The sequence below is a fragment of the Sander vitreus genome, chromosome 4, assembly GCF_031162955.1.
Source record: "Sander vitreus isolate 19-12246 chromosome 4, sanVit1, whole genome shotgun sequence".
Taxonomy (NCBI): domain Eukaryota; kingdom Metazoa; phylum Chordata; class Actinopteri; order Perciformes; family Percidae; genus Sander; species Sander vitreus.
The window spans coordinates 21885779-21908693 of NC_135858.1; the positions used below are offsets into that span (position 1 = coordinate 21885779).

At 40.3% G+C, this 22915-nt stretch overlaps 2 protein-coding genes across 4 annotated transcripts; one reads left to right on the forward strand and one right to left on the reverse strand.

Moving 5' to 3' along the window:
- Positions 1-98: 98 nt before the first annotated feature.
- On the forward strand, positions 99-5935 carry bcdin3d (BCDIN3 domain containing). Its single transcript, XM_078249009.1, has 2 exons — positions 99-638; positions 2152-5935. The coding sequence occupies exons 1-2, from the start codon at positions 435-437 to the stop codon at positions 2701-2703; spliced, it is 756 nt and encodes a 251-aa protein (XP_078105135.1). The 5' UTR covers positions 99-434; the 3' UTR covers positions 2704-5935.
- Positions 4346-22852, reverse strand: ppp4r1l (protein phosphatase 4, regulatory subunit 1-like). 3 transcript variants are annotated; one of them, XM_078249007.1, is made up of 20 exons: positions 22600-22852; positions 20632-20676; positions 19997-20126; positions 16909-17015; positions 16547-16689; positions 16225-16371; positions 15441-15548; positions 14181-14246; positions 13810-13968; positions 12994-13118; positions 12259-12719; positions 11850-12163; positions 11304-11390; positions 10961-11146; positions 9280-9441; positions 8959-9059; positions 8450-8570; positions 7795-7929; positions 7049-7190; positions 4346-6430 (listed from the first exon to the last, which is right to left on the reverse strand). In XM_078249007.1, exons 1-20 carry the CDS (start codon positions 22604-22606, stop codon positions 6285-6287), a joined length of 2892 nt encoding a protein of 963 aa, XP_078105133.1. In that variant the 5' UTR covers positions 22607-22852; the 3' UTR covers positions 4346-6284. The 3 variants fall into 3 exon arrangements, with proteins under 3 accessions (XP_078105133.1, XP_078105132.1, XP_078105131.1); XM_078249006.1 differs by having other exon boundaries at positions 12259-12758; XM_078249005.1 differs by lacking the exon at positions 22600-22852 and having other exon boundaries at positions 12259-12758; positions 20632-20737.
- Between the last annotated feature and the right edge of the window lie 63 nt (positions 22853-22915).

A 22915-nucleotide genomic window follows, 5' to 3' on the forward strand; every position in this document is an offset into this window, starting at 1 on the left:
GGGACTTTTCTCTTCTTCTGACAAAACTGCGAGGAAAACTGCAGAGCGCCACCTACTGACCCGGTGTCGAGATATATTCAGTTATAACCATGGATGTATTAAGAGAACTATATAACGGATAGTTCTTTATTATAGCCCACAGTTAATCACAGACACCACTAGGCTTGTACTAAATGTTTCTACTTACTATTTTGTGGTAGACTGAAAATACAGTCTGAAAGAATGTGTATCCCCCTATAACTTTTGCTAGGAAAATATAGAAACTTCTCCATATACACTATTAGGCATCATCAAATTTAGACTACCTACATAGAGGATTTTGTGTTTGCTTTGTTTAATCTAAACCACAAACTATTAACAACGAACACAAAGGTCCCTATTTGACTGCAGCCCACGTTTCCAACCGGAAGTATTTTCGAGGCGCACACATTACAATGGCAACATGTTCGATAAGTAGCGGTGATATTGATGAAATTAATGATCCCGGAGCCGCTCCTTATGGCAACTTTATAAACTATTACACCTTCAATCCTCCGGAGAACCGTTTGAGCCTGATTCCAGCCACATTACTCCAGGATTTAGGTTACAGAGACGGCCATCAGACTACACTGATCCTGGACGTGGGGTGTAATTCAGGGGTATGTGACTAGGGACATTAAACAATATGCTTTTAAAATGTATCTTTAACCGTTTGGACTGAAATATTCTCTTAATTTAACTTAAACGTATCCTTTAAGTAGATGGGACTTTTCACGTGTTTCGATAACATTACACACAGAATGTAACTCAACGTTATAGTCTGACCTTTCAGAATCAAATCTCTAATGTATTTTGCATACAAATACAGCGTTGGTGCAACTAAGTTAGTAACGCTTCATATAATCAAGTACAGTAATTCAGTACAAGCTTGAGGTACTTATATTTTACCTGATTATTTTTCGTTCGTATTCGTTTTATGCTACTTAATACTTCTACTCCACTAGTTACATTTCAGAGTGAAATATTGTACTTTTTACTTAACTACATTTATTTGACATTAGTTAGGCTATCAGTTACTTTACAGATGGATTGTTAATGCAAAATATAATCAACTATTAAATGATGATATATTACTGATTAACCCCGGCAGTATATAAAGTAGTTGAAATTAGCCTTTCCCAGCTGCAATAGTAGTGATACTTACTAGGGATCGACCGATATGGATTTTTGCCGAAACCGATTTTTTTTCATCAGCCTTAGGATCACCGATACGGGCTGCCGATTTTCTTGAGCCGATATTTGGAGCCGATATACTGCTTTTGCTGCCACACTGGATTTGTTTTCGGAATCTGCTCTGCCATTTCTTTAAAAATAATAAACAAAAACACAGATCAGTGTCACTTCTTAGTGACTCATCTTACATTCATATCACCCAAATTATGTGTGTAATGTGCATCACATGGATGGGTGCACTGCATACGGTTAACTGTGCAAGGATAAAGGGCTTTCATCAACATCTACAACACAGCCTTGATGATGCATTGCTTGCTGACATATTATAAGACAGATATAATCAGGTCATCACAAAATGTCCTTTGTCAACACATTTAAATAATTTAAGAAAACAATAAACCTGAAAAGTAGCCATTGAAATCAAGTGCTTGATTTCTAATTTAAGACTGCCATGGTGCTGGAAGCCTGCCAGGCTTCCAGCACCAGCACTCTGCTAGTGGGGGAGGGGTAGTGCATGGTCTGTACGTGACCTGCAGCGTCTCCAGCAACACAGAGCTACCTGTGGACGTCTGTCTGTAAATAATGCCGGGAAAAAACTATCGGCGAATCTATATTATTCTGAAATGGGCCATTCTGCATAATTTTACTTTTGGTATTTCGATGATTATCCTTAAACATGAGTAAGATTTTGATACAGGACTTTCACTTCTAACAGATTATTTTTACACTGGGGAAATGCTACTAAGAGATCGCAGTACTACTTTTTTTACACATTTAACCGTGATGCACATGGTGATCCAGTATGACATATATGGCATCTTGTTAGAGACACAATTCTGAATAGAATTTGAAATGTGTCCACATAACACAATTTGTTTTGTGAAAGCTGTCCTCTCCTCCCCCTCCCCCCCCCCTCTCCCCTCTCCCTGTGTATGGCAGGAACTGAGTGTAGCCTTTTACAAGCATCTAGTGCAGGAGTCTGTGTGCCAAGAAGAGTCAGATAAGTGGAAAGTTAATCTCCTGGGCTTCGACTTGGATGAAATCCTCATTCAGAGGGCTCAGCAGAACAACCCTCGGCCTCGCAGCATCTCCTTCATCCCCCTGGACATCACTAAAGACACCGACCAGCTGCAGGATTACCTCGGCCACCACGGCTGCTCCCACTTCCACCTGTGTCTGTGCCTGGCTGTCACCATGTGGGTCCACCTAAACCACGGAGACTCCGGCCTGCTGCAGGTGCTCTCTCACCTGGCCTCCATCAGCCAGCACCTCCTGCTGGAGGCGCAGCCCTGGAAGTGCTACCGCTCCGCGGCCCGGCGGCTGAGGAAACTGGGCCGCTCGGACTTTGACCACTTCAAAACCCTGAAGATCCGTGGGGACGTAGCAGAACATACTAAGGAGCACCTGGAGAGAAACTGTGGCATGGAGCTCATCCGGAGCTTCGGCAGCACTACATGGGATCGCAAGCTGCTGCTCTTCAAAAGGAGATGAAACTAAGGGATGTCCGTTATCATCTGCTGCTGCAGGGACATGATAAGGAAGACCAAAGAAATCAATGTTGGGAATGGGAGAAAAGTAAAGTAAAAATTTTTTGTTGATCGACATTAATCTGCAATGATTATGACAAGTTAAAGTCACTTTTCAAGCAAAAATGCTGACCATTAGCTGCTTGTCAAATGTCAAGATTTGTGTCTTAAATGATATTAAACTGAGTATTTGTGGGGTTTTGTGTTCTTGGTCGGACAAAACGAGCAAATTGAAGACGCCACTTTGAGCTCTGGCAACTGCTGATTGCCCATATATTTCCTGACATTTTGTTGACAGATTTATCTATTCTATCTTATCTAAGACAATTTGGACTGCAGTTTACAATTATTTCATTATTGATTAAGCTGCAGACTACTTTCTTAATTAATTGTTTAGTCTATAAAATAAACTACACAAACAGGTTATTCTGCCATTGACTCGTTTGGTGTTTGGTGGATTGGATGATTGAAGTTTGAAGTAACAAGACATATTGGCAATTGAACAATTTATTCATTTCACAAACAAGAGCCTCAGTAGCGTGTGGAAGAACCATACACAGCCACAACAGCCTGGCACCTCCTCCTCATGCTGGTCACCAGCCTGGTCACACACTGCTGTGGGATGGCATCCTATTCTTCAACCAGCATTTGTTGCAAGTCAGCCAACGCGGTTGTGTTGGTCACTCTGGCACGAACAGCACGCCCAAGCTGATCCCACAAGTGTTCAATGGGGTTGAGGTCAGGACTGCTGGCAGGCCATTCCATCCTCTCCACTCCCACATTCTGGAGGTAGTCTCTGATAAACCCCGCCCTGTGGGGGCGAGCGTTGTCATCTTGGAGGGTAGAGTTTGGTCCCAGACTGTGGAGATATGGGATTGTGTCAATAGCAACAGCAAAATAAGCTGTTTGGCAATGGCAGAGATTTGGCAAATTTTTCATGGGTGCAACCCACATACTCAGCGCTGCTGCTCATCCCACAAATGCATGTTCCTTACAAATGGGGCACCATTTCAAAAGGAACTAAACAGGCTTTCCAACGGTATAAGATTTAGTGCCAAAAAGCATTGTTACCTCAGAGAAATAATCTACCAAACACAAATTTCCTTACTTTTTGTGCTAAGTTTAGTTAGAAAATAGTGAAATATGTCTATCAGTGTCCCAGAGCTTGAGGTGTCATCTCAAATATCTTGTTTTGCCCAACCCAGAGTCCAAAACCCAAATATATTCGGTTTACATATTACCGGTATATAAAACAGCAAATTCTTACATACACACGTTTAGAATGTTTGCTTAAAGTAAATAATTATCAAATTGGACCAATTGTTGCAACTCTAGAGGAAAAGAAAACAGGGGGGAGGGGGGGCAGTAGCACATTTAAAACCTTGAATTAGTTTTTGTCATTCATTCCTTTAAACACTGACTTGTGTATTAATTAAAATACAGAGTTAACCTGGCTAAACAACTGTTTATGTATACAATCATTACCGTGCACATGAAATAAGACACCGTTTTCCATTATCAAGCAGCTACGTCTTTCTGTATCAGAGCTGACTGAACCACAGTGGTCAATAACGCAGGACTAGAAAATAAAACTTAAGCACAACATGTTCATTTTCATCATTTTAATTACAGAATACTAAAAATAACATTACATAAAATGTCTTTTTAAAAGAAACCATTGAATATTACAAAGGTTGTAAATTTTGTAAAGTTAGGATATAAAATCTTTGAACAGTGGTGCATAATTGAAAAGAAAAATAATTTTCATAAAATGTATATATTAACTGTTCTACTACATAAAAAATGAGATGGACACAAATCGCAGACAGACGAGATGAGTAGACACCGCCATTACCGCAGTGAGCTCTCCTTTCAAGGGAAGAAAGACTTGAGATGCACAGCACACACCACAATCAGCTTAAGTTCTGAAGTTATGTCTAGGTTTAAAAAAAAAAAAAAAGGAAAAAAAGGGGTTACCATTTACAACAAAAGGAGAACAAACAAGCTTGAGAGAATACAAAAAGTGACTTGGTGACTTCTCCCAAACTGTATCACATCTCAATGAGTAAAAACCTGACTAAACTGGCCTTGGTTTCATAAACACAAACCGCTTTCCACAGGTTTAAGCTGTACAAAAGACCTCATACTTAAAATCATTCCACCAAGACAGGGAAATAATGATGAGCTGCCTCTCAGTCTCATCACACAGCCGTTCCTATAACCTACTGTACAACTGGTCAGTCAGATCCACTGAAAGTTACCATGGTCACATAAATCATTAGCAGGAGGTCAACCTTAAGGAATTGGAATAGACTATACACAAGGGGGGGGGGGCATGCATAATCGAACAGTGTGCTTGCTTTCTTCCACTTCTTTCGGAGATTTACGTCACCCTGTGTCACTTCGTCACGAGCCCTTAAGATGTTTTAGTCAACACCAAAGAATCACCCGTCGAGGATATTCAGAGCCCGTTTGAACCGTGGATGTCCCTCTACGTGTAAGCCACACTGGCCAGTCGTGTCCAAACAGAGGTATTTATTTGTCCCCTGCCGTTTGGGAGACATGTTGTGTCACATTATTGGTAAACAGACACAAGGGGAGGGGAAGGGAGCAATCAACAGTTTATTAAGGTGTTCTTTTTCAAGATATGGGTTTAAATCGAGAGTTACGCTGAGTGGCAGAATCACTGTTCCTTCTGTGCAGTAGTAGTGGTTTCAGTGGCCCATGAAGACCAGGTGGAGAAATGCAGAGAAAGAGTGAAGAGAAGGTAGAAGGGAAACAGACGATAACCCAGAGGACATCTCAGAAGACAAAGGACGTCTGAGACAACAGAGGCATTTAAGAGGAAATGAGGCGAGAGACACCAGCAGAGATACTTGGTTTGGCTGGTCTGTTGCTCAGACAGCTGGAGTTTTTTTTCACCAGGGATCCCGGAGCTGCTGCTTATCATGTAAGCTAATAATGCTGTTTAGGTTCAGATGAGTCCCCCTGAGTTAGTGCACACATCAGAGTCAGACAGGCCTTGCCCGCTTGTTCGTTAAGAAATCCACAAAGACAGAGAGAGGAAAAGAAAAAAGAAAAAATCAATTCAGCAATTTTATATCAAGCTTACAATTAACTTTGGAGAGAAAGAGTCTGTCGTAGTTTTACAAGTCTAGGATTGGGTCGATGTTAGTGTGGAGGAGGGTGAGGAAAAATTCAGGCGTGAATACGGCAGCTCCCACAAAGTGGTGCAGCTATCCTCTGAGTCCTGCTCATCTTCTGAAAACTCTGAGACGTATGCATTTTGTATCGTGAATGCAGTGTGCGCTATGTAGTGCTCAACCAGAGGCTAGGTTGTATTGTTTGAGCACGCTCATACTTTTATCTTATAATCTGATCATCTGACATGATTCCCAAGTGGTCGTTGGTGCAGGTCTGCCCAGCAGGCGAGTGGTTGGGGATCTGGTCAGGTGCTGGTGTTGCAGGTTGCGCTGACTGTGCATCAGTCAGACAGACAGGTAGGTAGACAGGCAGGCGGGCTGTAATAGGACTCAGGAGCTGAGGCTAAATCAAGGGAGCTGTGTCCATCAAACATTTGTTGGGGTCCAGGCTGGCAAAGAAGCGGACGTCCCGGTCCTTGTCGGACTGCAGAGCCATCACAGTCTCTTCCAGCTCGTCAGAGTAGGCACAGCAGGGCTCCTTGAAGTAAGCTGTACACAAAACAAGACTGTTAGTTCAAGTAAAAACCTACCATCAAAATGCTACAGGATATGTGTAATAGAGAGAAGAGGCAGAGCATGTGTTTGAGGCAATATTCTGTATTGCTCTTATTATAAGCAAATCCCATTAGAAAGACCAAGTGAATTGATCATACTAACTAGTATTGTTATCCAAAGCCTGATATAACTTATTCCTCACCTCCATTGTTGTCTATAAAACAGACACTGGCTGACGTTTTCCTTCATTTCACATGAATATACTGTAGATTATTTTGAGTTGATCTCACATTCACCTTCTTGCTGCCACAAATACTGCCAGAGCAACAAATCCGCAGCAGAAAATAGCCCGCAACAAATGCAGTTTAATCCTGTTTGAGGAACATTTGCTTAAAGCTACAGTGCTTAGCTGTTTTAGGAAATAACTTTTGAAACTATTTATTCGTGACCTGTTTTAAAAAGATTTACTTCTTCAATAACAATCAGTTGAAAAAGTATTGAACACAGTCAATTTTGGTGAACTAAATTTGTTGGCAATAACAAAAATACAGGATATCGTCATCCTTATCCTTAAAAGACAACATCAATCATTAAGTTTATTTAAATGTTTACCTTTCTCCATGACACTCTGTCGTAGAGCCTTGGCCACCAGTACGCGGACATTGGCCACCGGGTCTGAGGAGAGGCTGAGCAGGCTGGGCAAGAGGTGCTGGCCAAACTGCTCCATGGGCATGCAGTCCTCCTCCACTATGGCCTACAGTAAACACAAAGTCACACAGACAGGCTGGAGTTAGACAGCTAACCTAACAGGAAGAAGGGAGTCAAGAGGCATTTTATGAATATGAACCTCTGTCACAAGAGCTGATAGATTAAGAATGTAATCATGAACTAATAGTTCTCTACAGTATTACTGTAATTAACTAATAGTTACTAATACATAGCTGCAGCTCTTATCTGTCATCAGGTTGTCTAACATGAACATTACATAGGAAACAGCTAGTGTTTTGTCTGCATCTCTTTAGCAATATCTTACAACAGCATAAAGTTTTACTCTTAAAAACACATTTTACCTTTACTCATGACAATGTTAAATCCAGAAGCTTAAGAATGTTGAAAATGTTGAAAAATTAAAGGAAATGGCATTAAAAATGTTCCAAGAATCATAAATGGATTACTTGCTCTGCCCCTCAACTCCAGAGAATAATTCATTTGCCATTTCATTTCCCAATCGTAGCTTGGACAACCGTCAGACAAGCAATCAAAGAGGTACACAGTTATTTAGGGAGTTGAAAAACATGTAAAGAGACAACGCTGCTGTTTCACTAATTCGTGCTAAGTAATGTTAGATAGTTACAGACCTGGCAGATGAAGGCAAAGGCCTGCCGTCCCACCCACTTGGGACAGTGGCAGAACCTGACGGTGAGCTCGTTGATGAAGTTCAGGCCCAGATCATCGGCCCCACATGCATACAGCTTCTGGAGGATCTCTACAACCTGAGAACACAAGAGGTAATAACACACTTAAAAGGATTTAAAAACTGCAGTTAATCAACAACAAAAAATGCAAACTTGTGTTTGAGGTGGTTAAGAAATTGTCAACGTGTTCAAAGGCCGATATTGGACCCATAACAGTGAAGTGACATATTAAGGAGCTTCCGCCTCCTGTCTTAATCGTTGCCCAGCTCGATCAGCTCTGTGCAACACGTCAGGGGTCCGTCAAAAATAATAGACTAACTGACTAGATGTGTGTTTTTAGCAGAGCGGAAAGGCAATTGAAAACTTTTGCACCAGCGCAACCAATGTAAAAGTTATAGAGTGGAGGCCTGGAGGATTACCTAAAATGTTGAACTTTTCCTTAACAAATAACACCTTAGAAGGTGTAAACGTATCCTCCCCAGTCTCATTGCAGCCAAGGTAAGAAAGTTAAATACAACCCCGTCAGGGCATTAGTTTATCACAAACCTACAACACGTACCGACAATCATCAGTAACAAATTCAATAACGTGCACTTACCAGTTTGTATGAGATCCACCTGACCTCTGATACTTTGTCAGAGCAGAGTGTGAGGGCTATCTGTCTGAGGTAGTCAAACACGTCATTGTGGCTGTACAACTCTATGATCAAGATCAACTGCCTGGAGGGGAACACAGAGAGAGAGAGAGAGAGAGAGAGAGAGAGAGAGAGAGAGAGAGAGAGAGAGAGAGAGAGAGAGAGAGAGAGAGAGAGAGAGAGAGAGAGAGAGAGAGAGAGAGAGAGAGAGAGAGAGAGAATATTTCAGTCATGCACACTTTCCTGTAAATAGAAGTACAATATAGTGAAACACAAAGGGCCGCAATTAGGAAATAAACCGTTTAGGTGATACTGTAAATTCACTGGAGAATTAAATCTAACCCATATAGTGTTACGAGAGCAGACTTCAGCCCTGCCATAGTGTCTATGAGCAAGACACTGATCTGGATAAGCGAGTCTGTTAAAATCTAAACGTAATTATTTCTCAATTGGAAGAGGAAGAGGAAACGTACTCTGCCAGCTCATATCTGAATCTCCAGTTACGACTGTTGTCCGTCACCATGAATTCCTGCAGCTGGTACAGGTATTCTCTCCTCTTGTCTGCGTGCAGCAGCTGCAATAAGAGGATGCACATAAACAATCTAAGTTATCTAGTACAACCTGTAAAGCAATCAAACTGTGATTTTCTTTTTTATCTGGAAACCAAAACTGCTGCAAAACAGCCTCCTGCTGCGTAATGCTCAAACATTATGTAACAAGACCAAACTTACTCACGTTATGGTCAAAAAGTGTTCTCACACTTGGATCAGCAGTATATAAATCTATAATCTCACTTTGAGGAAGTCGTAGAGGTGTTTGAGCACGCCAATGCGGACCTCGTCCAGGTCTTTGAGGAAACCATTGAAGATAGGCACCAGATCAGCTGCTGTCAGCTGGTCTCCCAGGATAACGGCCAGCTCGTGGATGGAGAAAGCCAGCGTACGCCGCACCTTCCACTGCAACACACAAGGATTAAAGCACCCGTCGTGAACAAGCAGTGTCTTGGTAAAAGAAAAAAACTCCTATGTTGCTTCTTAAATAGGAAAACAACCACTTATTGGTGTATTAACATATACTGATAATGCAGGAAAAAACATTAATCTGAACCCCTCCAATGACTGGTCTGAATCCATTGTACAGTGCAATGATGTCATGCCACCACAGTGGTATTCAGTGCTGTGATGAAGTAATGACTGTGTGACTGAGTGCTGTAACACCGTCTCTGCTGCGGTTAAGTAAAGCAACGTTTCTCTGCCTCGTACAGTTCCCTTTCTTGCCCTTCAAGCAATGCATTTGTACAAGTGTTATGTTACTCAAGTCAAGCTAAAAACATGAGGAAAAAAAAAAAAAAACATGCACATTGTTGTGAATAGGTTTCTTGTTAACATGGTTGAGAGAAATTCTGGCAAAACCTTAAAACAATTGACCCTCACTCCCTTTACTAGCTTTAACATGGGGGTACTTTCCATAAAATCATCTCTCAATGCAAATCAAACCAGCTATTAGTCTAACTGAAATAAAACCATGCCAATCTCTAGGTATGGTGAAGGGTATGTGATGATGTGGGGATATTTTAATTCCAAAGGCCAAGGGAACTTTATCAGGATGCATAGTATCCTGGATCCATGAAATAACTGGCCTTTAAAAATAGAAATTTGCCTGCCTCTATGGGAATTTAACATAGGGGTGTACTTACTTTTGTTGCCAGCGGTTTAGACATTAATGGCTCTGTGTTGAGTTATTTTGAGGGGACAGCACATTTACACTGTTATACAAGCTGTACACCTAATAATTTACATTGTAGGAAAGTATAATTTCTTCAGTTAAAAAAATATAATGAAATATTTACTAAAATGTGAGGAGTGTACTCACTTTTGTGAGATACTGTATATGGTAGTTGCCACAACCAAAAGAAAACACAAGTCTCCTCATTCAATCTACTTTGGCACACTTCTCATTTGTGTCAATTAAACAGTACATTCATTGTACTGTTTTATAAAAGACTTTGTTATCTTGTGATTTGTGTTTTTGTGTAAAACATAATTATGTCATGTCATGCTACGTCATTTAGCTTCGACAACCATGTAACTTTAACATTCATGCCAATAAAGCTAAGTAGAGTAATTCAATAGAGCGATCACAAGGAACAACTTTGTGGAAGATTTTTAGGGCAAAATTTATTTCCTACAACCTAAAACAATAAAATCCAATAAGAGGTATAAAAACACATTTAACACATCTTAATCAATTCATTTCAAATGCTACACTAGTTCAGTTGTTATGACTATACAGTCAAAAATCATCTCAGGACAAAAGTCCCAGAGCTTCGAAATCCAAACAAATTAAATATTTTAAATTGAGTTTTACATTAACAGTGTGGCTTATACTTCTTCATGCGATTCAACACTCATCTTGGAATCAAACAGCTAATCTAACCCCACATTACCTTTATCATTTTCCCATTTCTCTTCCTACCTGCACATCAGTAGCGAGGGTTTCATATGTGTCTTTGAGGCAGTGCCAGTTCTGTCGTCCCAGAGTGAGCGCTACCCCCGGCAGGCTGAAGGCACAGTGTTTGGCTATCTCTGTATCCACCGTCTGGGCCCGAGCCGGGTCAGTCATAGAAAGGTACTGATCCAACAGCTGCTGGGGGATGACATTCTGGAGATGGGGGGAGAGATGAAAGAGCTTGATGAACAAACAGGAAATCGGGTTGCACAGGGAGAAGGTATTTGATTATACATGTCTGTGCCAATTAATACCAACTGTGAGGTTGTGATCAATATTTCCCAGAAGTATAATAGAAGTGCTGACTGACCTGGATTTTGGGCTTATCTTCAAACACTGGGCTGTGAGCAGAGTCTTCCTTTCCCTCTTCCTCCACACTCTCAATTAGTTCAGACTCCTGAGGAAAATGCAAATACACACACACACACATTAGGGAACAAGCCAACACACCACACATTAAAGAAGCTGAAATGACTTATCACTCTTCTGATAACACACCCACGCATTCCTAATGAAACACATTAGCTAAGTTTTTACTGTTAAACTCTTAAATAATTACTGACAATGGTTCTTTTTCAAACTTTTGATTTACATTGTCGATTTAGACAAATATATAGAAATGTTTAAGATTTGAAACCAAGTTTTGGGGTATTTAAAGTACAATAATGGGAGAAATCTGTTGCTGAGCTATAAATCAAAACCTACACCTTAGGTATCTATTGCAGAGCCCCTGTTTACTCCTTGTGTTAAGTATAAATCCAGCTTTGAGTCTATGTGGTTACGGAGTATATCTGTTCCGCATTATAACATACAACTGCTGACTTAACACACTGCAAATATCTGAATAGTCTCATACTAAAATAGGGGAATCAGAAGGAGACTCTTCCTGGTCCACCAGAGGCTCCGTCTGTGTCTCTTCGTCCCCTTGCTCCTGGACCGGGCTCGACTCCGAGGCTGGAGAAGTTTCCATTGTTTGCTCCTCTTCTGTGGGACTCTCTTCACTCTCAGACTGAACCTCCACAGATTTACTCTCCACGGACACAATGTCGATGTCGTCCTCGGGCTGCTCTTGTGGCTCGGGTTCAGTCAGGCCGTCATCTGTCGGGCTGTCATCTTCTGGGCTGTCGAGCTGGGCTGCCTTTAGAGCCGCTGACAACACCTGGACTTGAGCTGAATGTAAATTCACATGCACAACTCAATCTACATGCCAATACATTGCCAAAAGTGTACAGCTAATCAAATGTAATCTGGCTCTGTAAACCCACCTTGTACATCAGGGTCATCCATGTGCGGTTGCAAACAGTCCAAGACCTTCTGGATTTGGTCGCTGGTGGCTTTGCCAGGGCTGGACTTGGAATCAGGACAATCAAGTTCCTCTTCCTCCTCTTCCTCTATCACTTCCTCTGATTTTTGACAATTTAGCATCTCCAGTTCCCCACTGATGTCTGGTAAAGGAGATCTCCAGTAGTTGAAAGAATTAAAGTTCTCGTCTGTCTGCTCCGTGTCTTTTGCGTTCTTAGCGTTGTTTGTAGTCGTAGGGTTGGTGTTGCTGTTTGAGAATGTGCGGATGAAGCCGCCACGCATCTCTCTGGGAACAGAAGCGTGAATGTCATCAAAGTTGTGCATTTCCTCACGGTCAGCTGTCGACACGTGCTCTGGGGACGGTGTGGCACGGCCGTCCTGGTTGGGAGGTGTGTGAGCGATGGTTCTTCCTGTGTGGCAGCCACTAATGTCAGAGCAGTTCAGAGAGTTTAGGGAGCAGTCGCTGAAATGAGAGTAACAAAATGTATAGGAAGACTCCGCTCATTCCTCATATCTAATACAGGGAGAGAGGATATACTATATTGTGTAGTGCCAAAGCATATCGTTACATATAGTACTGCTTAAACATAGATAATAGAGCTCTCTAAATGAAATAATACGATTTCTGCCAAAGTTTGACCTACTAAGATACATTATTCATTACAGATTCAGTGGTGATGAAGGTCATGCAGTCTTACCTGTCCAATGTACACCGGGGGACCTCTAGTAGGGCGCCATCCTCTCTGAAGTGAAAGCCTGTGCTTGAGGGATTGGCAAAGGTGGAGATGAAGCGCCCTAGAGACTGAAAGGCAGCCTGTCGCACCTAAAAGCGAGGCAGAGAGGAATCTGTCAGTTTCGTCATGGCAACAGGGACTTTTCATAACTCTAAAGCCAATCATCTTCATTTCCTTATGATGTTTACTCATTCATGAAAAGGAATTTTGCATGGGGCACCAGTGTCAGATATGGACCAAAATAGTACAAAGAGACAGTGGAACAGCATGCAGTTCTGTTTATAGTACACTTGAGCGTCTGCATACACAGACAAGATCACATATGTTCATCGCTGCAAACCGTCTGTGTGGTCATTTATTCTGGGCTCGTTCTATGTCATTTTCAATGTCACAGATGAGGAAAGTACAGATTGGGTTTAGGGCTGAAAACCCTTCGAGACCAAAACACTGACACCCTTCAAGCCCCATTGATAATCATTTTTGTACCCAATTTGAAAGTATATTAAATATAGCCAGTGAAGTACCGTAACATTTCCAGAGATTCATTTCTCATCAGTTTTTTTTTTTTTTTTTTACCAGCTTTTCAGAATGCCAGTTTCTTATTTTAACTTTTACTAAACAGTATAAAAAAGAAACAAGAAGATGCTTACAGTGGCAAGGAAAAAAAATACTTCTAGATGTTAGTTAGCAACTCCTCTATTTTCATCAAAGCACAGAGGAAGTTAAACATAAATGTGCTTGTAATTTTATGCAATACAATTTTTCCTGTGTTTGTCTTACCCAGCGAGACTGGTCACTGATGAGGCTGATGAACAGGGGGGACAATTTCGCGCGTCGCACCTCTGGAGAGGTAGAATTGGAGACCATCATGAAGCACTCAGCACAGGCTTTCCTGATGCCCCACAGACTGTCTGAGCATAGGTCGAAGAACTTGGGCATCTAAAAAAATAAAATAAAAAAATAAATAAATAAAAAGTCAGTATAACTTGAAACTAACACTGAGTGTTTGAACTGTGAAGAGATTTATCAACAGCAGGGGTGCAAAGAAACTACTGACATTCTTGAACCAATGTTAAACTATCATGCTAAAAGACTGAAATAGAGTTGTGGTTTCAGAGATTTCAAAGACAAAAAGTCTTGGAGCTCCTCACCAGTAGTTTTTCTGTGGCCTCCTGACCCACAATAGAACAAAACTCTCCAAAATTAGCAGCACAGACCTGTAATACACAATACAAACATAATAATGAACAACAAGGCAAAGTTCAAATGCCAAATAAATCAAAAATAATGTTTTTTTAAAACCATCAACAACAAACCAGTAACACATAAAAAAGAAAGGTTTCACACATTCTGGCAGCTAGAGTATTAACAGAAAAGCTACAATAAACTGTGGTGATTTTAAACAGTTAACTGATCATATTTTTATTTACATGCAGTTTTGGGGGATAACAATTCTAGATCCCATCTGCTATAGCTCTCACTTATGTTGAAATTCTAAAATGACATGAATTTATTATATACACATTTATAAATACAATAAACACTACTTATACAATATTTCTACCAGTAAAAGTGTTCAGATCATTAAAATAATTATTCCTGCTTTGAGACATGAGGATTTGTATGTTTTATTGAGACTGCAGCCCTGGGCAACACAGACGTTTATGTTGGGTTCTGAGCTAATAGAGCAGAAAAAAGGAAGATGAACACTTTGGCGGGAAAAAAAATAATCTCACAATTGTAAAACTAAATATTAACAATTTGACCACCTTTGCAGCTCCTAAATACCCTTGCCCAACTAGCACCAGTTATGCCAGAGAATTAACATTCCTCACAGAAAACAGCAGCATAGTGTAGGCCAGTGGTTCCCAACCTTTTTTCCTTGGTGCCCCCCCCTACTTAGGTATAAGAAAAGCCGAGCCCCCCCCCCCCAAACCGAAGTTGAGGTAACTCTCGGGATAGAGCCTTACTTTCTTTTTTGATACAGAGGAGTTATCAGCACTTTTACATTTCTCCGCCATGTTTCGTTCATAAAATAGTGATGCCGTGGCGGCAGGACAAACAAGGATGATAGCAGCTAGCAGCTGACCTGATGACAGCAAGGGCCACAGGTTAAGACCCGGAGGTTTGGCTTACTAAGTAGCCTGCCTACAATTTTAAGCGAGAACAAAAATATATAGTTTTTATACAGACTTTTGTATACATTAAATATTCTAGTGTATCATCATAATTTGTTTAACGTGCAAATATATATATATATTTTTTTACCTCAACCTCAAACCAGATAAAGACTTGCGCACCCCCTATGATCTTTGCCGCCCCCCCCCCGAGGGGTCCCCGGACCCCAGTTTGGGAACCACTGGTGTAACCGAAGGTGGAGGAAGAGATGAAAAGGATTTGGAGGTTTTTACCTTGCGGACTTGAAAGAGTCTGGCATCACTGCACAGGTCACAGAAGCGTGGCAGTAGTAGATGCTCCACTGTGTCTTTGCTCAACATGGTGACAACTTTACACATGATCTGTAAGAGAGACGTATTGGAAAGCATTTAGTGCCATTACAACTCAGACAGTGCTTCAATTAGATAACTATTCTGCACTAATGAAAGAAAACTAGTTGAAGATTTAAGCTAAAAGCTTTTGCGGAGAGCTAAACAGTGTGCCACAGAGGGAAACAATCGGGGTATAAAGAGTAGAGAGGGAAAGAGGAAGCGTGTTGGTGTGTGTTTAAGGAGCAGGTCATGTGTGTTTCAGGAGGCTGAAACTGATTTAAGAAAATTTTGAACTATGAATTATTGAATGGAATATAAATAAAATAGAATATAAATAATTATTGCATTTAACTTTGAGCCTTAAATTTAAAATAGGCATTGCAAATTCAATTTTTGAATTCATTAATTCAACAAATGCCTTTGACAGTTCAATAACACATGACAAATTACAGGTTATACAACTCAAAAACAATCTCTGCAGGCATCCATTATGTTCCATCAAAATAGAGGCCATTTTTTCCGATAAAAGGCCTTGACTGATCACAGTAAAGCAATAAATTAAATCCACTGTGCCTCTCTGCATTTTGTCTAGTACAATATGGTTTTCAGCTAAATTTCATTTAAGCCTTATTCTCTGATAATAAATCACAGACTATTTTTTCAATTCAATCGCTTGCTTAAAAAAAATGAAAGAGGCGTTTCTTACAGCGACTGCTTCGATTTTGTAGTCATCGTCACTGCTGGGTTCTGTGAGGTCCAGCAGAACTGGACAAACTTTGGTCTCCATATCAGCTTTAGAGATGAGGCCTTGCTCCAACAGGACCAGCAGTGCTGCCTGGCTGGTCTTCCGCACCTGGAAAACATTGAAGATGGAAGTTAAAAACTCTTTCACTCTTGGTGTAAATGAATCTGACCAGTGAACCTTATTTTTTTCTATGTCTCGTATTTACTGAAAGCTGAGAAAAAGAGCTCATAGAAAATGACAAGTAGTGTTTGTTGTATTTTATATTTTTGTATTTGAAACCTACCTGGTTATTTGGATCAGTGAGATATCGGACTACAATGGGTACCAAGTATCTTGAGAAAGCTGCTGGGAAGTTGGGACGACTCTCGTGTAAGAACATGGCAATGTTGGGGACCTGCTCCATCAGTTCAGCTCGCACTGTGGGCTCTGAGTACACACATTAAAGTATAAACTTAATGTACAAACATAAAATGCGTGCATTACAGTGCAACAAGTGTTATGTGCTTGTAACCATATAAAGTTTAAAATAAAATCCTGGAATAATTTCATTGTGTTTAATAAAAAAAGAAAGAAAACACATTCAAAAAGTGTAAAGATCATGTAGAGACATAACCACTTAATTGATGAAAAGGAAAATTCATATACCTCCATCTTCTGACATTCTGGCAACTGTCTCCATGACACTGATAAAGTCATTTTCATTGTCACTGAATTCTCGAAGCACATCAAGCAGGCCACGAGCCACGATCTGCCTAGAAAGCAACAGGAGCGTCAAGTTAGTAGACTGCCTGCCAATACCTACAAGTGCTGAATGCACAGAGCGTGACACACAGCACTGACAGAGCTGTCAAGTGCAACACACACACACACACACACACACACACACACGACAGGAGGGCAACAAAAGACTGGGAAAGTTGACGAACACTCACAAAACATTGGACAGGTGAACAGGTTAATTGGTTATGATTGGGTATAAAAGGAGCATCCTAAAAGGCTCAGTCGTTCACAAGCAAGGAGGGGGCGGGGGGGAAGTTTCACCACTTTGTGAACAACTGCGTAAGTAGTAGTCCAACAGTTTAAGAACGTTTCTTAATGTACAATTGCAAGACATATAGGGATTTCATCATTTACAGTCCATAATATCATGAATCTGGAGAAATCTCTGCACGTTAGCGGCAAGGCCGAAAACCAACATTGAAAGCCTGTGACTTTCGATCCCTCAGGCGGCACTGCCTTAAAAACCGTCATTATGTAAAAAGATATTACCACGTGGGCTCAGGAACACTTCGGAAAACCATTGTCAGTTAAGACAGTTTGTCTCTACATCTACAAGTGCAAGGTAAAACTCTACCATGCAAAGCGAAAGCCATATATCAACAACATCCAGAAACGCCGCCGGCTTCTCTGGGCCCGAGTTCATCTAAGATGGACTGACGCAAAGTGGAAACATGTGCTGTGGTCTGACAAGACCACATTTCAAATTGTTTTTGGAAATCATGGACATCATGTCCTCTGGGACAAAGAGGAAAAGGACCATCCAGATTGTTATCACCACAAAGTTCAAAAGCCAGCTTCTGTGATAATATGGGGGTGTGTTAGTGCCCATGGCATGGGTAACTTACACATCTGTGAAGGCACCATTAATGCTGAAAGGTACATACAGGATTTGGAGCAACATATGCTGCCAGCCAAGCAAAGTCTTTTTCAGGGACGTCCCTGCTAATTTCAGCAAGACAATGCTAAGCCACATTCTGCACGTGTTACAACAGCGTGGCTTCGTAGTAAAAGGGTGCGGGTACTAGCCTGGCCTGCCTGCAGTCCAGACCTGTCTCCCATTGAAAATGTGTGGCGCATTACGAAACGCAAAATACAACAATGAAGACCCCGGACTGTTGAGCAACTGAAGCCGTACCTACAAAGCTTCAACAATAAGTGTCCTCAGTTCCCAAATGCTTATTGAGTGTTGTTAAAAGAAAAGGCGATGTAACACAGTGGTAAACATGCCCCTGTCCCAGCTTTTTTGGAATGTGTTGCAGGTATCAAATTCTAAATGAGTGAATATTTGCAAAAAAACAAAGTTTGTCAGTTTGAACATTAAATATCATGTCTTTGTAGTGTATTCAATTGAATATAGGCTGAAAAGGACTTGCAAATCATTGTTTTCTGTTTTCATTTACATTTTACACAATGTCCCAACTTCATTGGAATTAGGGTTTGTATGACTCAAAATGTGTCATCATTCATGACTTTGGGCTACTATTATCAACTTATTGCCATATCCATTCAGACAGACACCATTCACCCATGGCTTTACTTTAAGTATTTGGCACTCCTACACTACAGAGTTAAGGCAGGTAAGTAATTAGGAAATACATAGGAATGCAGACAGTCATCTAGATGACTATTAAAAAACAAACCTCTGGAGATTACTTGAGGTGGACGATATGTCTATCACATTTAAATTTTCCAATGCGGGGTTTATGATACAATTTAGCCACTATTCAATACAATTATCCTGTACAATGAATATAAAGTACAGAACATCAATTAACAAGATGTTATTGTGCAACATTACGCTATTACTTATTTGAGCCACAAAACCTTTCAGCAATTACGAACGATCTAACAATCAAACTTTCTTTCAAAACAGTGCAAATAATACAAATTCTGGTTTACACAGCATAAAATACAACAGACCCATAAAATTCACCTAATTTGGTGCAAAATCTATATTATCGCCGTTTTAAACATAAAAGTTTCCTGGTAGAGTTTATAAAATTAGATCAAAGGTTCATTTGAATATCTGGCTACATCTTCACATCACTTCTTCTACAAGAAGTGAAATTGGCCACGTTTCCTTGATAGTTCCACTAGGTTGCAGTCTGATGTTTCCTCATTGCTAACCCCCCACCCTATGGTTATGCTCTCAACACAAATTGTCCACACAACTACAGATACATTTGAAAACGTGGTTTATACGTCAAACTGTTTTCTCATTTTCCTGAAACTTCAACACCAAAATACCAATCAAAATTTGTCTTACCAATCTTTCTGTTAGCATTTTTTGCATATACAAAAAACATTAAAAAAAATAAATGCTGTGATGTATGGATCACAGCATGATTTTGGCTAATTGTTTTTTGTAATGTGTAACTGCACATTTGTGACTTCTACAATATAAGCAGACAAGAGCCTTCTCCATAGGTGCCCCCTCCCTCTGGAACTCTCTCCCCAAACACATCCGAGACTGCACCAGTCTGACCACGTTCAAATCACAAGTCAAAACTCACCTTTTTAGAACTGTTAGATAAATGGGTGTGTATTTTTAGTGTGTGGTTTTCTTTTTTTAACTCTGTAAATAAGTATTGTGAAAAGCGCTATTTAAATAAAATGTATCAATATTATAAGCTCTGTAGAGATTCCTTTACTGTCAACCTCAGTTGCAACATAATTTTATTTCTGAAAGCAAGCTACCAACAGTGAATAACGAAAATGAAGAGTAATCAGAGCTCTAGTCGACTTCTTTGCAGGTCAAAATAAATCTATATTTTCTGAACTACAATACGCATCCCTATGTGTTTACATTCCACTACATAATTTGACAATGCATCCTCACACCCTGAAAAAAAATACTCATGACCATCCCATTGTCGGTCTGATATTTAGCCTTTTGTCTGTTTTTCAGAGTGTTTTTTCAGTGTTGACAGCCTGACCACGGGACTTCACTTACCTGTTGAAGACATTCTCACTGAAGGCATACTTCTCTAGCCTCCCAAGAGGAGTTAGGTTGTCTTGTCCTGCATCGAGGAAGGCTGTGATGCGGATTCCGTCGCACTCTGAACCATAGTCATCAAATCCAACTGCAGCATGAGAAAATTGTATTGTCACAAAAACTGGAACCTTCATCTCTGAAGCACACAACTGATGCCTACAAAAACAAAACATTTTTAACCGAGGGCTGACAGATCCACCACAGTAGTCACAGTGCCATGTTGATGAAGAGTCAGGCTAATATAGCAGAAAGCCTCAGGTACAAGTAATTATTCCATTCAATGTTTCAACAATAAATACACACTGGCTTTGCAGTATGATCCAAACGCTGTTTCATCACCCTCGCTAATGCAGACAACAGGGACCGTCGGCCTGTATGACCGCTAATTATAGCATAGCGAAAATGAGTGAAATACTGTTGACAGTTTTATATTTCACATGGGTCAATGAGGTTTCCCAGAAAGATGACACTTCCATATACCTCCCTGCTGAAGGGAGGAGGGGAAACAAAGTTCCATATACAAGAAATTAATCCATCAATCCAGGTTTTGTTTAATGTGGTTGTTAACAAATTAAAATAACCAAAGTACTCACAATCATCCAGATCATCATGGCCATCTTCAAAGTATAAAGATAGACCTGCAAGCATAGGGCAGTTAAAGGGTGAATCCATGGTGCCAAACATGTCATCAACATACCATAATTCTTTCAAGTTCTTTTTTGATAGAGAGGGGGGGTTATAACTTAAGGGATATGTTTAAATTCAAGGTTCTAGCTGTTCGCACAACTATACGTCTATATGGTGTGTGCACAGAACTAAAGCAATGACCAAACATAAATCGAGTTTAAAAAAAAAGAAGGTACAAAGCAATGATTTTCGTATGTGTATGATTATGTGGGTGTATATAAGATAAATGTGATAAATATAAATAAGATAAATATGTGGTAAATGAAATAATAATAATTTACTGAGTTATGGAAAAGGGGTAGGATTAAATAAGTGTATACTTCTTCCTACTCCTTTTCAGACATGTCTATTTTGGCTAATGTTACTTATTGTTTACTGAATGTTTTGCTTATTTAACTTCGTACATTTCTTTGATGTTTTGTTTGGTTTATTTTTGTCTGAAATAAATGTCTTCATTCATTCATTCATTCATTCATTCATTCATTCATTCATTCATTCATTCTCTTGCTGCTATGACACTGTGTGTAATGTGTAACAACAACAGAGGGAAAAAATGTAATTTCCCCCCCTGGGGATCAATAAAGTATGTCTTAGTATCCTTAAATTTCCCTCTATGAGATCAATTAGGCTAAGCCTTGACTTATCTTATCACAAACACGTGTTGGATCACTTAGACAATTGTGCTGCCTAAATTAAAACTACTAATCAGGTACAACTCTTGAGGAATAAAGCATGTGGCAAAATTACACATCCAGTTTGTTATTCCATTATCATGCAGTCCAATGTGATGTTACTCCTGTATCCCACACAGTTATTTTCGTTTTAAAATACATGTTGAAGTTCTTCTTGGTCAAATCACAAACATCTCAGGTCATTCAGGGCATAATTGTTATGTTGCCTTAACTACAAAGAAGTTACTAAGTCAGAGTTCTCCTAAAAAAAAAAATTCTAAACTAAATTAGTTGGTTGAAAATGATGCTTCCAGCTTGGCTTCCCAATTCCCACGATCACGCAGTCCAAAGCGATAAACACAAACTAGACATGTACTGTAAAGAGGATCTTGTCAATGCATCAACAGACATTTTTGTGTGATAACGTAACTGATTTGTTTTCAATAGCAATCCTGATTTGTTTTCAATACCACCCACACATACAGATAGGACAATAACGCAGACTAGTGTAGTCAAAAGAAGAGCCTAGAAAGAAGTCCCAGAAGTAGAAGTATGTGCTGGGACAGCCAGTGTCAGTGTTTACAGCTGGGCATGCAGGGGAATGTGCTCCAACTATAAAAACAACTCCTGTCTCGAAAAGACACATTTAACGAGGTATGTCGTGTGTGGAGTAAATAACGCCACGACTAGTTAAACAAAAAATAATAATAAGGAAATATCCCCTTTGTTATAGTATAAAAGGAGGATTTGGTCAGCTTATGGCTGGAAATGACTTTAGCAAATCGGCTAACGTTAGCTAGGTCAACTCGCTAGCCTTTGCTATGACAACAGTTCGATAACAAACACGATTGAAAGCATGCGGTACTGTCTAACTACAGAAGTGAGTGGTAATTTAAAAAAACATATACAAGTACTGAGTAGTTATATGTTTAAATGTAGCCTCAAAGTCAAACATGTCGATACCCATGAGTAGCTTTCGTTAGCTAGCTGGCTAGCAGTGCTAAGTTTGCTAACAAGGCTTGTCCAGCGCTTTCGCTTGACTTGGCTCGCCTTAGCTCGCACTTTGGCTGGGAATACCACAAATACAGCACAGTAAGAGCCGCTATTTTAAACACGTATACTCTAGAGACTACAACGCAGCTTTATAAGTTCCAACACAGCTTAAAAGTATTAGAGAACACACTGTTTGAAAAGTGCCATTACCTGCCATCTTGAGTATCGGCTCGGCTCAGCGGGCTGCCGTCCCGTGTGGGCTGTCACCACCGCACAGCTGTCACTCAAACAAGGCAGCAAACTACTTCCTGAAGGTACTTCCTGATGTTAGGATACACCGGTCGATTAACTTTTTAAACAACCCAAACCGATAACCGTTTCTCAGATTGGGCACAACTCGACATAACTGGGCGTAAATACAGCCTGTGGACAAATCTTTGACGACGCTGAAGTCAGCTTCCGATTCGTAGCTTCCGATTCAGCAGTTAAGGGGAAACTTAACGCTGAAGTTAGCTTCCGATTCGCA